This window comes from Oncorhynchus gorbuscha, linkage group LG09 (genome assembly GCF_021184085.1).
Source record: "Oncorhynchus gorbuscha isolate QuinsamMale2020 ecotype Even-year linkage group LG09, OgorEven_v1.0, whole genome shotgun sequence".
Taxonomy (NCBI): Eukaryota; Metazoa; Chordata; class Actinopteri; order Salmoniformes; family Salmonidae; genus Oncorhynchus; species Oncorhynchus gorbuscha.
The window spans coordinates 16,811,601-16,827,261 of NC_060181.1; the positions used below are offsets into that span (position 1 = coordinate 16,811,601).

A 15,661-nucleotide genomic window follows, 5' to 3' on the forward strand; every position below is an offset into this window, starting at 1 on the left:
CGTGTGTGTGCGTGTGTGTGCGTGTGTGTGTGCGTGTGTGTGTGTGTGTGTGTGTGTGTGTGTGTGTGTGTGTGTGTGTGTGTGTGTGTGTGTGTGTGTGTGTGTGTGTGTGTGTGTGTGTGTGTGTGTGTGTGTGTGTGTGTGTGTGTGTGTGTGTGTGTGTGTGTGAATACCTGTGTACCTTCAGCTGTCCTGTCCCTTTCACACTGTGATGGCTGCTGATGACGTCATATCATCCCTTTATCACACGTCCCTTCTTATCATCATCTGATGACTCTTCTTCGGCTCTCTGCCTTAAGAAGGGAGCAGAAGTGAGGACAGACGTCCGTTATACCTGATCACAGAAACACAAAGTGTTGTTTGATGATTTCTTCATAACATAGGTAGGCCTATAGGTTAATGTATACAAGGTGAAATAGATCCACAAACACATACAGACAGACGCACACACACATAGTGAGAGAGCGAGAGAGAGAGAGAATTTCAATGGTGGATGTCTCAGATCTGTTTAGCATGTTCAAACATCACCTCGTGCTATTCTTGTCATTGAGCACTAATGCGAAACCCCAAACTGTTTATGGCGTATGCTTTGGAGACACTATCCACTTCACAACATTGATTCATGTTGAGAAAAAAAAGATAGAAACGTTTTGGGAAGAAAAACTGGCTCCGTGCTGTCTACTCCCCGAAGGAGTCTTCCTTTGATAGAGAAAAGTCTGAAGAATAGAAAACTAAATGGACAGATTCGTGATAAATAACGTTTCAAACTTCTGAGAGGGTTTTAGTTTACAAATGGAACGCATTAAGTTTAACAAATTGTTGAAAGAGTGTGCGCGCCAGCCCGAATGTCCGCGCCAGCCTGCCTCAATCACTCTTGCGCAGACGACATCGATAAACACAACAGAAGTCCAGAAAGCAAGGCTTGCCGGGAAAACGAAGAATCAAACAAAGTTAAAAACTGAAGTAAACCGTTGAACGAAAAGATATTTATTTTTGTTGCTAACAATGCATTTGAGAGTTGCATCCATCAGACTCATCTGAGAAAACTTTATCACACACAGTAGTATTTGGTTCCTGTAAAGATGATTTAGTTATGTTTTTAGCAAGTGCATTTTGTCAGATAATATAACAATCAGCTGTACATGTTATTGAAAATGTAGTGGTTTGTGCTATTTTTTTTTATGAACTTCTTTGAATAAAATTGAAAAGGGGAGAGAGAGTGCAACCCAGAAATGGTAGGGCCTATATCGGAATTGCATATTATAACATCCGTTTATGTATTGGTCTAATGGTTACAAAAACAAATGACAAGAAAACGTTTCTAGAGACATTAGCCTACTATTACTATGATCTTAACGATCCAGTTGAAATAGAAGAAAAAAATGAAATTACGATATTATATTAGACGCTTCCTCAAATAATTAGTTTTGGTCTAAAGCATTCAATTAATCTAGTTTACAAAAGATAATCAAAAAAGAAACAAACGAAGTTGTTATGGCAAATGTGCTAATTCCGATTCAGTTGAATCAGTTAAAACAACTTGTTGAAAGTTAATATCATTTGATTATGGTACTTTTACCGCCGGAAAAAAAACGGTTGGTTTGGAAACGAGAAAAATGATAACATTAGGCCTCCCTAGAATATATCAAGACAAATAGAAATAGTCCCGAAATGTTTGGATTTCACTTGAAAAGTTAATGTGAGCACTCAAAAAGTGTTTTTACATTTGGATAATAAAATGTTGCATTACATCCTCCAATGCTCAAGTTATTTTTCACAAATTGTCCTTCCTGGTCCAAATCCAGGATACACGATGAAAGATTTACTCAATTTCATAATCTACGTCACCTCCTTATGTCAAAACTTTTAAACATCTATTCCCCCATCACAAGGCCGTAATTGTTTACGTCAGACATCTATCATCGAACACTGTTTATCCGCGAGCCTAATGGGTACCATCAACTAGGCTTACACAAGAACACCACGTGAGCAGAATCTATCGGCCGGTGTATGACCTCAGAATCAAGGTATGTTAGAACAATCCTTTCACTGACTAAAAACGTGAATTATACCTACAACAGATGTGTCCTGCTAAAACCGAGAATGAGTATTGCTTTGTATCTAGATTGTGACTGTGTTGTTTTCCCAGTGTGGTCTTTAAACTTTTGTTTGGGTTCCGGGCTGCTGTGACAAACAACCTCGGAGAGGAACGGTGACCGCGGAATGACCCCGAGTTTTCTTTACTTGGTGTTTGTAATTCAATCCTCATCACCCTGGTACCCAGAGTTCATACGGTGTTCGTCGCCCTGGTACCCAGAGTTCATACGGAGTTCGTCGCCCTGGTACCTAAAGTTCATACGGTGTTCGTCACCCTGGTACCCAGAGTTCATACGGTGTTCGGTACCCTGGTACCCAGAGTTCATACGGTGTTCGTCACCCTGGTACCCAGAGTTCATACGGTGTTCGTCGCCCTGGTACCCAGAGTTCATACGGTGTTACTGCTGGTGTGGGGGAACGTTCAGTGGTTCCAAAGGCCTCGTGTAGGCTACAGAAAGAAAGAAGAGAATAGCGGATAGGCTTCATATAGACAGACGGATATGAAACTCCAGGCAAAAACGACACATGTTGGTAGCCTATAGCCTACAGCTGGGTTCTTTTGGTAAATATTATGTATTTTGAATTCAATTGAATACAGGCCTAGCCTATATATCATATACTGACATAGATATGGATCATAGCATGCATCATAGATAGAACTGCTGTAGAGCAGTTGCTAAAGATAGCCTACGTTGACTATAGTAGTGAGTATAGTAACGTTGAGTATAGTAACTCTAACCATAGTAATATCTGATAGGTTGTCCTAATATTGTAATATTATTGCATGAAATACATTTACAATTTAACCAATGGACCAACTATGAAGCATGAAGATTATCGAATGAATGTTACAAGAACAACTTTTTATTTGAAATAGTATTGGAAATTATATTTTCTGTTTTGGCCATTTATTTTGGATAAAACTCGAACATTATAGTATAAATGTAATTTATTTTGAGATTCAAATTGTTAAACTACAAATAAATAAATAAATAAATAAAACCCTGTTTGTGGACTAATACTCTGGCACAATTAGGTGGAAATGTTTTACAATGACATACATGTATTTTCCAATAGGCCTGTGTTAATACATGTCCTTATTTCCTTGTGCTTCCTGCGTTATTGGCGTTTTAAACAAGTCTACACAAGTAATCGCATTAATGATTTCATAAGCACGGCCCTGCACGGTGACGCAAACGATATAGAGACAGACGCCAGCTCTCTATCCTCATGGCAAACAGAAAATATAATACCAACGGTCATTTTGTAGATATTGATTACATTTCGAAAGATTCAAAACCAAAACAAGGGTCTAGGATTATTTGAAAAGAATATTGGACACATTTGTGGAATTAAATGTTATATAAAATGATCTCTTAAAATTAATACATTGTGATCAATTGACATTGAAAATTATCTTGCAAATTTCTATTATTTCAAATAAAATATTTGAAGCAAGGAAAATAATTGTTTTTTAAATCATGTGAAACAATGAGCTCATTTTGGATATGCTACAGGCTCAACATTGGTGTAACATGGTATCGTAATTTAACATGCAAATAGGCTATTCACTATTTAACATTCAGTGAAAACACGTGTCATATTAGCAGGTCAGATTTTGAGCAGAGAAAACGACAAGTTCATTAATTGACTATTGGGAACTTTTGATCACATATGGACCATTGTATGTAACAAATAAGAAGAATTGTGTTCACGAAAATAGCATATATTTATATGTAAATAACATGTATATTTAAACTGTGTATACAGCCTAGGGCCTCAACCAACTGGTAGGCAGGCCAATGTTTGAAAGTGGCTAGACGACCGACAAACATGACTGGCCTGGTCTATCAACCAACACAAATACCAAACCCCTGATGAACATCGTTGTTTATATGTATGACTATTTATACAGAAACGCCCCTAGTATTCAGGAATGACGGTGTCTTTCAGGATTTTACCCTCACAAAAAAAGTAAAATTGGATAACAAGATGCCAATGTCTAATCAAGCAATCATTTTTTTTTTGTCCAAAACTGATCAGACGGCCCAATTTCAAACCAATAAGGAGAATGTCTATCATTAGAAATAACTAAACGTTTCTCAAACTCTCCACGGAAAAAGAAACGTCAGCATCACTTACGTTGCTAGTCCAATCGGTTCCGGCTATCCCCTGAGAGCCCGAGCTAGCTGGCGAGGCCTAGCGCACAATAGCAGCTCTCCCGGGTGGATTTCAACCTCGAGTTCAGCTAGCAGACATGTTTTGCCTGAAAAACGTAACGTGAAGTGTTCAGAATAAGTAACAGTTCTTTAAAGAAAAATCTCTCGTTTTAGACCAGTGTGTAAACTTACTGTTTTGTGGCAGCTTGAAACTCATCCAATTCATACCAATATTTGCCTTTACCACTTTCCAACAGCAACTAACCAAATATTCATGGTTGCAATCCAAATTCACAATATAAAAGAAAAAGGCAGGTTAAATGGAACTGTGGGTGTGTTCGTTGTGAGAGTGGTGAGGACGGTGAATTGGCTTACTATTTTGGTTTATTTTCATATCATATTCATATATTTATTTTCCTCAATGGAAGCTATTGAAATGAGGAACAATAAATAATAAAAAATAATAATAATAATAATAAATAATACACACTAAACTCAGTCAACATTTGAAAATATATAGTTCCGCTGTGTTTGTATGATTGTTTGATTCAACATCGCTATTGGGAGATGAAGCACAAGTAGTCCTACCGTAGTCCTTTGTTGTTGAAACTGACTGTGTGTGGGTGTGTGTGTGTGTGTGTGTGTGTGTGTGTGTGTGTGTGTGTGTGTGTGTGTGTGTGTGTGTGTGTGTGTGTGTGTGTGTGTGTGTGTGTGTGTGTGTGTGTGTGTGTGTGTGTGTGTGTGTGTGTGTGTGTGTGTGTGTGTGTGTGTGTGTGTGTGTGTGTGTGTGTGTGTGTGTGTGTGTGTGTGTGTGTGTGTGTGTGTGTGTGTGTGTGTGTGTGTGCGTGTGTGTGTGAGAGAGAGAGGAGCTCCTGACTTCATTGCTGACTTTATACTCTCCAGTCATTATGACAGACACGCATCTTCCCGTATGACCACTTACATGTAATGCATGAACATATTGACATTTCTCTGTATTTATTGGACATAGGCCTACATCTATCTAATAGATCAATGGACATAGGCCTACATCTATCTAATAGATCAATGGACATAGGCCTACATCTATCTAATAGATCAATGGACATAGGCCTACATCTATCTAATAGATCAATGGACATATGCCTACATCTATCTAATAGATCAATGGACATAGGCCTACATCTATCTAATAGATCAATGGACATAGGCCTACATCTATCTAATAGATCAATGGACATGGGCCTCTATTTGTCCTTCTCAATGTGGACAGGGGATCCGAATGCGCATGACTCCCATCGCACACCTTTGGTACTTGACACGTCATCTAGCACATTGCAATATTTGTACCTGCACCTTATGTACTGCCGAAGCCAAGTCTCTGCCCATATTCAACCGTGGATCTAGAGCATCCGTTCTGACGTATCCTTTCCCAGCCTTATGCCGTCAGGGGGTGATGCCACACATCTCTGGTACCTTGAGGAGCCTGACAGTCACACCGAAAATGACAGGAGCAGAGGGGCTCATCCTTGTCAATATCCTCCTCTCGATGTTTTAATCTATTACCTTTTTTTGTCCCTTCAATAAGCCAGCAGCTCGATAAGGTTGTCATCGCGAATGCCACTGACGTCTGCGCTCTCATCCCCTCCGTGGAAAAACATGCCTTTATTATGCCAATAATGCTTTAACCCATGGGACGGGAATGCGCACGGCTGCATGCACTGACAACGTTTAAACTGGAACACATAAAGCCCTATGCTGGAGAGATAATGACGTTGAACTTCGGACATGAGAAACCTTAAGCTATTGTATTGTAGTCGATTACTATAGTCGGGTCATTCTCAGAGGCCTGTATACAGGTACACGTGCAATGCTATCATATAAGAATAACACTATTGTAGTAGCATCTAGGGGCATATGGGTCATGTCTTCCACTTTCCACGGGTCTCCTTTGACAGAAATGGGCTCTGTTCCATTTTGACGAGAGATCCAAATTTGAATGCTTGGTCATGCATGGTGAGAAAAAAAGGCCTATTATCATCCTTTTAGCCACAATAAACATACATCCAGAAAATGTCGTAGAGGCAAAAGCACTTTAATACACATATTTTGACCCGTAAACATCGCGCTGAAAAACCATTTACATGTGCTCTGCTCGAATAAATAGTAACAGACAAGCCTTATAAGACATACGTCATCATCGGTCTCCAAACTGATAAAACTCAGTGTCCAATCAAGTATAGGCTACATGAAAGCTTGGCGTATCATGCAAACCTCACACAATACATTCAGATTGACACTCGCGACACTAGGATAGTACAAACACAGGCCGGAAACACAGGTTTGAAAATGATTCGGGAGGTATTCTAAGAATGTGCCAGCAGTGATTCCACACATAAGAGTTCTCCTGGCTGATTGTGCGTAAAACACAACTCCTAGTGCAAACAGTCTGCGAAAGTAGTGCTGCACTGTCTAATGAATCAATCTGGCACACATGAGGTATTTGTTTCGTTGTGCAGCTTGTGTAGGTTATAAATCCAGCTCGTTGTGGAGCAATGGTACACTCTGCAGCATTTGACTTGGGAAAGTATCCCATGTGCACTATGAATACTCTACACATGAACGAACAATTGGAATAGAAATCTGACAGATTTGAACTCACAGCTCCATGAACTGGTCAGATGTGTTACCCTGTTTAAACCACAAATTACAACACACCATAGATGAACCACGTAGCCAGGACAATAGCCCAATCTCATTGTCTCAAAATCCCCCAAGTAGTGCATACATTTTTATATTTACCTTGTTCAAATTAATTTAACCTATCCGAATTAGGACTTGTATATTATATTTACTATATGTAGACCGTTGCCACGCGGCAAGGATTCTTTAGCTGGAGGAGTATGGGTCAACCCCAGAGGACACTGTTGAAGAGGCTGGAGATGGGGTGGAGGGGGCGGAGAGGGACTTCTCAGATCCAGCTGCCTTTTCCGGGCAGCTATCCCTCGCGTCTGACACTGCGCCATTGGTGGGCAGCAGGCATTCCTTCTCGCGCTTCTTCTGTTTCATCCGGCGGTTCTGGAACCAGATTTTGACCTGAGTCTCGTTCAGCTGAAGCGCTGCCGCGATCTCCACGCGCCGCGCGCGGGTCAAATACTTGTTGAAGTGGAACTCCTTCTCAAGCTCGGTGAGTTGTTTGGTGGTGAAGTTGGTCCGGACGGTGTTGGACTGCCCCCCATAGCCATACTCCCCTGATCTGCCTGTAGAGGAATGAAGGGAGAACATGAGGGCTACCTGGAGGTCAGGACGAAATAAAGGCCAAGGAAGTTGGACAACTGACACATTTCTCCCAACCTATGATCTTAGAAATCGTGTGCCACGTGCACACATGTTTGGAAAGGTACTGTCATTTTTACGCACAGTGGTTTAAATCCACCTTTTTGATCGCCAGAAGTTAACATAACTAAAAGTAGTTCAAATGTATATATTCAAATGTACAACAATGTAAACATTGCCACAATTACTTTGTGACATGTTAATTTTCACGCATTCAACCTTTCATGCATGCTCAAATCACTTATGATGACATCAGTGGAATGCTTCGTTACTTTGTTTTCAATATTTTACGAAAGGCAAACAGTTCATCGCCGTTTTCACGCGTTATGCGTGGGTATTAAATGCCTGCTTAGATGTCCACTTTCTCCAACACCCCAAAATGTTCCATGCATTCCAGATATCACAGCCAAGACAAACCAGACACCATACCAATAGCTTACCAGGTCTACAACTCAGGCTTACAACTGGTAATTATATATGGCCCAACCCTTCAAAACACGTCCTAAAGGAGAGTTTGGCCAACTTGAGAGCTGAATACCATAGAACTGAATGCCATGTTGTTGCATCTAAGAAGCGTTCCATAATGTCACTCACCATGCGTAATTTGGATACGATCTATGTGGCGTCAGAATGGCTGCCATGACATTGTGGTGTTGTGTCAGCGTGTCATTGTGAAATCATATCTATTTGAAACTGCAATGGCCAAACCTTCATCCTCCACTCTGCATTTGGGTTACTTCCTCCAAAATGTGTCTTTACTACACCTGTTCCAATAATAACAGGCGGCCAATCGATCTATTACTCACACTCTACATTTAGGTTTATGAAAGGTGCATTCATCTGTCAACTTATGCATGGTACGGCACCCACCTGTCTTGGGCGGGTTCCTCTTCACTTTCATCCAATCGAAGGTCTGTGCGTTGGAGGCGCTCTCGGAGGACAGGGGCGAGCAGCACGAGTCAAGGTGGGCCGCGTGCAGGGGTGACAGCGGGTTTGAGCACCCAGAGAAAGGAGGCAGGTTCGCCTGCTCGTGCCCGCCACCATAGGTGGCGTGAGCGTACTGGAGCTGACCCAGGGGCGCTCCCCCGTAACCTTGGCGATGCTGCGGTACCATGGACGAGGAAATGTTGCCGGAATACATTAATGGGGCGCACTGGGGGAAACCCGTGGCCGAGTCCACTTCCTGGTTCAGTGCGTAATGGTTGTAGGTGGCACAGAAGCCCTGGGGTCCATAGCCCGAGCCGCAGGCAGGATGGGCCCCATAGGCTAAACCCAGAGAGCCAGTAGGAGTCTGGTAGGACCCCGTTTGGTGAGGGATGCCATCCGGGGAAGACCTATTGGGCATGAAGCGCTCATCCGCCCCACAGTTGTTCACGGTGACTGCGCAGGACTGGAATGTAGTAATTCCGTGGTCTGAGTGGAAAGCCCTGACTGAGCAGGACCCGCCGTCGCCGCTCATCACAGAGTAATCTAAGAAGCTGCTCATTGTAGCATTGTCTCAGCGGGACTGAGACCTTCCACAAAAGGCCCGGTCTTCTGATTAATCTCTCCTTGTCTCACCCTGGGTGACCGTGCCACCTTACCGGTTCCCTGCCTTATCAGATAAGGGAGGGGGCAACACAGGGCGATATCAATGAAACGGTGGGTGATCACGTGGACCGGGTCAGCCAGTGAGCTGCTTGGCCCTGTCCCCTTAGCTGTGACAGATTGGTGTCTGAGTGGGTATTTAAATTCCAAGCGCTCGTCGATCAAGGTGACGTGCTTCGGCACTAATGTATTGGCCGAGCAAACAATGAGCCCGGAGGCAGACACCGCAGACACCGCAGACAGCGCTCAGGTCGCATGTAGAGCGGTGAACAGCAAATACGGCATCTACTCTATAGCCTGCCCAGCATCGGATGACTGTCTGGAGAATAGTTATAGGCTATCCCAGACCCTCCAGGGAAATGACCTACTCTGTTTCTTCAGTGTGCACGAGGTAAGGTGGCATTTCAAGATGAACAGGGGGATATGGAAACATAACTGAATGTATTTTGAGAGAGAGAGAGTGAGAGAGAGAGAGAGAGAGAGAGAGAGAGAGAGAGAGAGAGAGAGAGAGAGAGAGAGAGAGAGAGAGAGAGAGAGAGAGAGAGAGAGAGAGAAGATAAGAGACTGTGTGTTAATACCATCAGCTGGTTGGCATGGAGACGTGAGTCCCTCTCAACTGCAACTTACCATACCCGTGGGCCTATTCAACAGGATTCAACGTGCATTATGTTATTTCACTAGATTGGGGTCTGTATACATCACTTATGTATCAAGGACTTCCCCGTCGTTTGACCTCATCTCTGCGTTGATAGAGGGACAGAGGCATTGTAGGGTTTAGATTTCTTTGAGGCAGGCTAGCTGAGCCCCACGATGATATTTGAAGACCACAGAGTTGACCCATCACCAAGAAACATAGTGACACAGTTTTAATAGTGTTGCTCCAAAGGCCAGTCTACAGTGTAGGTTCCTCTCGTGATCAAGTGATCAGCTGATTTAATATTGTGAGGTCTGTGTTGTAAGGCTCCTACAGCCTGAGGAGAAACTGCTGCTTGATTATCCTGTTATGAGACCGTTTGAGAAATGAATGGTGATGAAATATACTGTTGCAGAGAAAGGGTAAAATATAGGGTGACTGGTACTCCCAGTCCTGGTGCTAAGCTCTCTCAATTGAATACAAAGGGATTTATTGGCATGGGAAACATGTTTACATTGCCAAAGCAAGTGGAGTAGATGACAAACAGAAGTGAAATAAACCATCAGAAATTAATAGTAAACATTACACTCACAAAAGATTCAAAAGAATAGAGACATGTCAAAGGTTATATTACTGGCCATGGACAGTGTTGTAACAATGTACAAATAGTTATTCAAGTAGGGGTTTGTTCTTCAATGGTTGCTCTTTGCTTGTGGCAACAGGTCACACATATTTCTGCTGTGATGGCACACTGTTATTTTACCTAGTATATATGGGAGTTTATCCAAATGAGATTTGTTTTCAAATTCTTTGTGGGTCTGTGTAATCTGAGGGAATTATGGTCATACATTTGACACGAGGTTAGGATGTGCAGCTCAGTTTCCACCTAATTTTGTGGGCAGTGGGCACATAGCATATCTCTCTCTCTCACACACACACACACACACACACACACACACACACACACACACACACACACACACACACACACACACACACACACACACACACACACACACACACACACACACACACACACACACACACACACACACACACACACACACACACACACACACACACACACACACACACACACACACACACACACACAAAACCCAAGTCATAATGGCTCCATCATAGTCACAAATTATGTTTTTATATAACGTCACAAAGACATGTGACATGATGTTTCCAAATCAGTTGCAAGCTGAACTGTATGATCATTGTTATCGCACACAGATAGACACATATCAGAAGGGCACATATCACACTCACACTTTAACATAGACAGAGAGAGGACGAGGGTAGAGTGAGAAGAGGAGGAGAGGGGTTTGCGCCCCTACTGGATGATGAGAGGACTGTATGGCCTAGTGTCGGTCATTCTTACAACAGCCTCTTTTCCTTCTCAGCAGTATTTCCCCCGCGGTAGTAGATTAGCTCACATTGAGCTTCTAGAGCACAACCCGTATGAACGCTGATAGGGCCTATCTTACATTTAGCATAAATACGGACTGACACTACAAGACTCTCACTACAATTCTAAGAAATGCAAGAAAGTATCACACTCCTTCCTTACTCTTCCATTTTCTCCCTTCATCCTCTCTCTCTCTCTACAACGGCGCACACAGCCTAGCACCTAGTAGTGCGTGGGCGCAGCATTGAACGTTCCAGAATACGCTTTGTGCGAACATGGAATGGGGAGAGAAAAGGCGCATTGTTTCGGAATGATTTCGTTACCAGCCTTTGGAAAGGAAAGCCCGCGTTGGATCAGAGTTGTATAGCCTAGGTTTATATAGCAGCTTTCCTCTTCGCATATGTGCATAGCCTATACACGCCCACTGCCAGTTTGTTTTTAGGAAGTTAAATATTGGCTAAACGTCACTCCAGTTAAATGTAATAAGGCTATGCACTTAACTTTGCAATGATACGTTTTATGATCGATCCATGCTATGTAGCAACCGGTGGTTAGTATGCCCACAAGCATAAGCATGTTGAGTGGTGTAGGAATGTAATCATTCTACTCAAATTTCATACAACTTGCACAGTGAAATGGTCAATACACACATTTCTCCAGGACTGTGGATAAATATATTTCTGCAAGAACAAAACACATTTATAGCCGAAAGCCATTTTGCCCTAATAGATTATTCTTATGAAAATCCCAATTTAACCAAATGTATTTATTGGCATAGGCCTACACTGTTCCCCAATCATTAAATGCATTAGAGCTATTTTTAGAAAATATAAAAAGTTTAAAATGAATACTAATGTATAGGCCTGCAGCAGCCTGTTTTGAAATAGACTACTTATAGCACGAGGGTGACATGATTCTGCTGCCCGCTTCCCTACACGCTTGGAGAGCCCGCGCGCTGTATTTGAACAGCTATAAAAATGAATTATTACCAAAAGCCTACAAAGCTTCCGCGTTTTTGGCTTCGAATTGCGAATCCCATCCAAAAACATTTTATTTGTGCGTTATAACATCACAATTGGTCTCTTTGATGCCCTTCTTATTAATGACGGGGTTTGATTTATGAGCTCGGAAAACATGGCCGGAGCATTTGCCTCCCCCTGCACCCAGCACTGGGAGCTCGCACTACAGGGAGCCATGCTATTGCTAGCCCACCATGTTTACAATTCTACTAACTTTACAACCAGAGCAAGTAAAAGAGGACATTTATTCAAAATATACTGTAGTAGGTAAGCTTATGGAGTCTGTTGTATAATCACCTCTGAGTTACATGAAATTGGACCAGAAAAGTTTTCTAAATAGTTTCTGATTCAAAATTGTAAGATGATGTTTTTATTCCCCAAAAATTGAACTAATATAAACTTAATTCTCGAATTCCACCGCTATTTACATCTGTGAAAATAATTTTAAAGGTGCAAATTTGAAATGAACATAAACAGAATACAATCTCAATGGCTCTAAATTGGTGCATTGAGATTATTAAACCTCATCGATGAAGATTTGTGTTTGTTATTTTTTATCCCAGGAAATGTTATGCTTACAATATAATATAAACCAGGCATTTCTTAGAATTACTATAGAATTCATACTCAGAGATCAGGCTATATTGGCCTGCTTTCACCAGACTATTTTGACTTGCAAATTAACGATAGTAAATCTGTATTCAGGTTTAACTAATTAACATGTAATCGATTGGTTATTCCTCCTTTCTATTTTTTGGACAAATATATATTTGATCCAAATTACACTTTACACTTCATAAAACGGTTTGGATAATAATAACTGTACACAATCGTGCAATTTCCTTATGGTAAGTCAGATTTATTTCTAACAAAAATAGTAATGGAATTGTAAGCTATACAAAAATAAAATTACCAGAATTCATATTATTGTGCACCTTTACACAAATTGCATCTTAAGAAATCAATTTGTTATTTTAATTACAAGCCACAATTGTATATTTGTCCAGACTCTTACCTTGAATTAATCGACTAATCAATTAATCAATCAAAATAAAATGTGCCGATCATATAGGCCTAAAAAAACACCAAAATGAAATTCATACTTAAACCAGAGTTTGGATTCTTTAAATGTTCCGGTTTGAAAGTCTTGTTCTATTTGTGATTGATTTCAATAGCTCAGATGTTGCAAGTCGATTGTAGTTAGTGACTCAGAGAAAAAGTAGAAGCTGTCCGTAGATATGTCCAGATTGTCCACGGGGCTGTCCAGGGATTCTGACAAACTGGGCGAAGCGGCACCGGAGAGGTGAAGGCAAGAATCCGAGGAGAATACTTGGAAGTCGTGTATTGAGACGTCCAGGGCCGCGGGACTACCGCCATTGTCCGGGCCAGTTGCAGAGCCTATTGTTGGCACGCAGCCTGGAACAGTGGGTGACGGGTTGAGAAAATGTTTCAGATTTTTGTCATTGCTGCTCAGTGGCGAAACTGTATAACTTTGGGCCTCGCCATTGTGCGGACCAACATTCTGGAGCTGCTGGGAAGAGCTCAGCGAGTTATGCTGAAAGGAGCAGGCCTCTCTTTCCATAAGGGCCCCGGTCACTGTATTAAGGCTCTGCTCAAACAGCGAGCCATCATCCTCCTCGTCGTTGCTCTGGATTCCGTCCCCGGCGCTCAGTCCTTTCCCTTCGCCATTGTGGTTCTCCTTGCATTGGGTCTGCCTCTTGTGCTTCATCCGGCGGTTCTGGAACCACACTTTGACCTGCCGCTCGGTGAGGTCCAGCAGGGCGGCTATCTCCACCCTTCTCGGACGGCACAGATACTTGTTGAAGTGGAACTCCTTCTCCAGTTCCAGGAGCTGTGTGTTGGTGTATGCAGTCCTCAACCGCCGGGAGCCCCCTCCCCCTCCTCCTCCACTTTCTAGAATCTCAGGGGAGCCTGAAACAGCAGCACATAAACCATAAGATTAAGAAGCATTTCAACATGAGCAACAATTACTTGATAATGCACATATTACGCCCGAATAGACACAAACCACCAGAGAGTAAGTAGCCTATTCCACACAGTGGCCACTTCAGCAAAATGGCCGCTCATTCAGAGCAGCATCCAATGCATCCCTTTACCCACAAATATTATTGCAATATGGATATTGATAAATAAATGCACACTATTACAATAAGTCCTATAGTACACCATATGTACCTAATTTCCCCTCAAAATTTCCCCTACAGCAGAGAGAGAAAGCGGTAGTGTAGTCCAGGCCGGTGTAGGCTAGCTGATATAATAATGAATGCCCCAGCTGCCCCGCACCGCAACACTAGTCCATCACTCTTCATTACTGTCACACATCAGAACTCTGGCACTGCTCGGCGAGGAAGGACAGCGTGGAAATCAAATACATGATTTTAAATTACTTACATTTTCCCAAACTTTTAGGAGAAGTAGAGTAAAAAATATGTTGATCCCAATGCGTAATTGTGAAAAGGAAATTAGTGTCGAATATGCAACTTGGTAATGACTAGCCTATTACCACTCCTTCAGGTGCTTAGAACGTGCATTCTGCATAAAAATCTCGACACTTTAAATTGCCCCATAAAAACCACCCACCTTTCGGGGAGAAGCATACAGGTCCAGTCGTTATGGCTGTCGCCGTGGAAGTCGGCAGGTGATTCTTCTTGGAGGCTTTCTTCTCTCGCATCCAGGGGTATTCCGGGGGTAGGGAGGCGGTGGGCAGCGGGCAGCATCCATCCGGACTGAGTCTGGGCCGGCTGTGCCTCGGGTGGCTTCCCGGGTTGAGGCTGGGAATGGTCTGCTCAAAAGGAGGAGGAATCAGTGTCGAGCGTGAAAGCGTCGAACTCTTGATTGATGAACTTTGAAATGAATCACCGACAGGGGGGAAAGATGTCAGGCACTCAGCAAGCGACGGCTGACTATTGATAAAACCGCTCTCTCGCTCGAATTCGTAATTCATCTCCGGTCACTGCGAGCCGGGGAAAGTTTGCTGCGTGTATTTTTATTTGTCGCGGCTCAATGAGAAAGATATACTTTTTTCAAATTCACAGATTACGGCCGTATGGTGAACGAGCTGCTATTAAACTATTGAATTCATGGAGACAAGGTGGAAATTGGAACGAACTGCCTGTCACATGATTACTTCTGCCCAATGACAATTTGGGGTTTAATCAAAAGAAGCCACTGTCTGCTTGATTGATCTAAAAACTCTGGTAAAGAACGCCTCGTCTATGCGGGGAAGGCTGTTTTTATTTACACCTTTGTCTCGTCCCTTAACCCCCCCCCCCCCAGTCAACTCCACTAAGCTATAAATGTGTTTTTAGAATGGCCGCCTGCGCTCAGTGACAGGGAAGTAGCTACACTTGCTCGTGCACTCTTCTTTTCTGGTGTTGAGTATGTCAATAGAGAACGCCCCGCGCCACGCAAA

The 15,661-nt window shown here is 42.6% G+C and overlaps 2 protein-coding genes across 2 annotated transcripts; both read right to left on the minus strand.

The window, feature by feature from the left end:
- Positions 1–6,608: 6,608 nt before the first annotated feature.
- Positions 6,609–9,267, minus strand: hoxa1a (homeobox A1a). The gene is made up of 2 exons (XM_046360791.1): positions 8,442–9,267; positions 6,609–7,495 (listed from the first exon to the last, which is right to left on the minus strand). The coding sequence occupies exons 1-2, from the start codon at positions 9,055–9,057 to the stop codon at positions 7,125–7,127; spliced, it is 987 nt and encodes a 328-aa protein (XP_046216747.1). The 5' UTR covers positions 9,058–9,267; the 3' UTR covers positions 6,609–7,124.
- Positions 9,268–13,061: 3,794 nt separating this feature from the next.
- LOC124043200 (homeobox protein Hox-A2a-like) lies at positions 13,062–15,516 on the minus strand. Its single transcript, XM_046361506.1, has 2 exons — positions 14,830–15,516; positions 13,062–14,160 (listed from the first exon to the last, which is right to left on the minus strand). The coding sequence occupies exons 1-2, from the start codon at positions 15,191–15,193 to the stop codon at positions 13,397–13,399; spliced, it is 1,128 nt and encodes a 375-aa protein (XP_046217462.1). The 5' UTR covers positions 15,194–15,516; the 3' UTR covers positions 13,062–13,396.
- Positions 15,517–15,661: the final 145 nt, after the last annotated feature.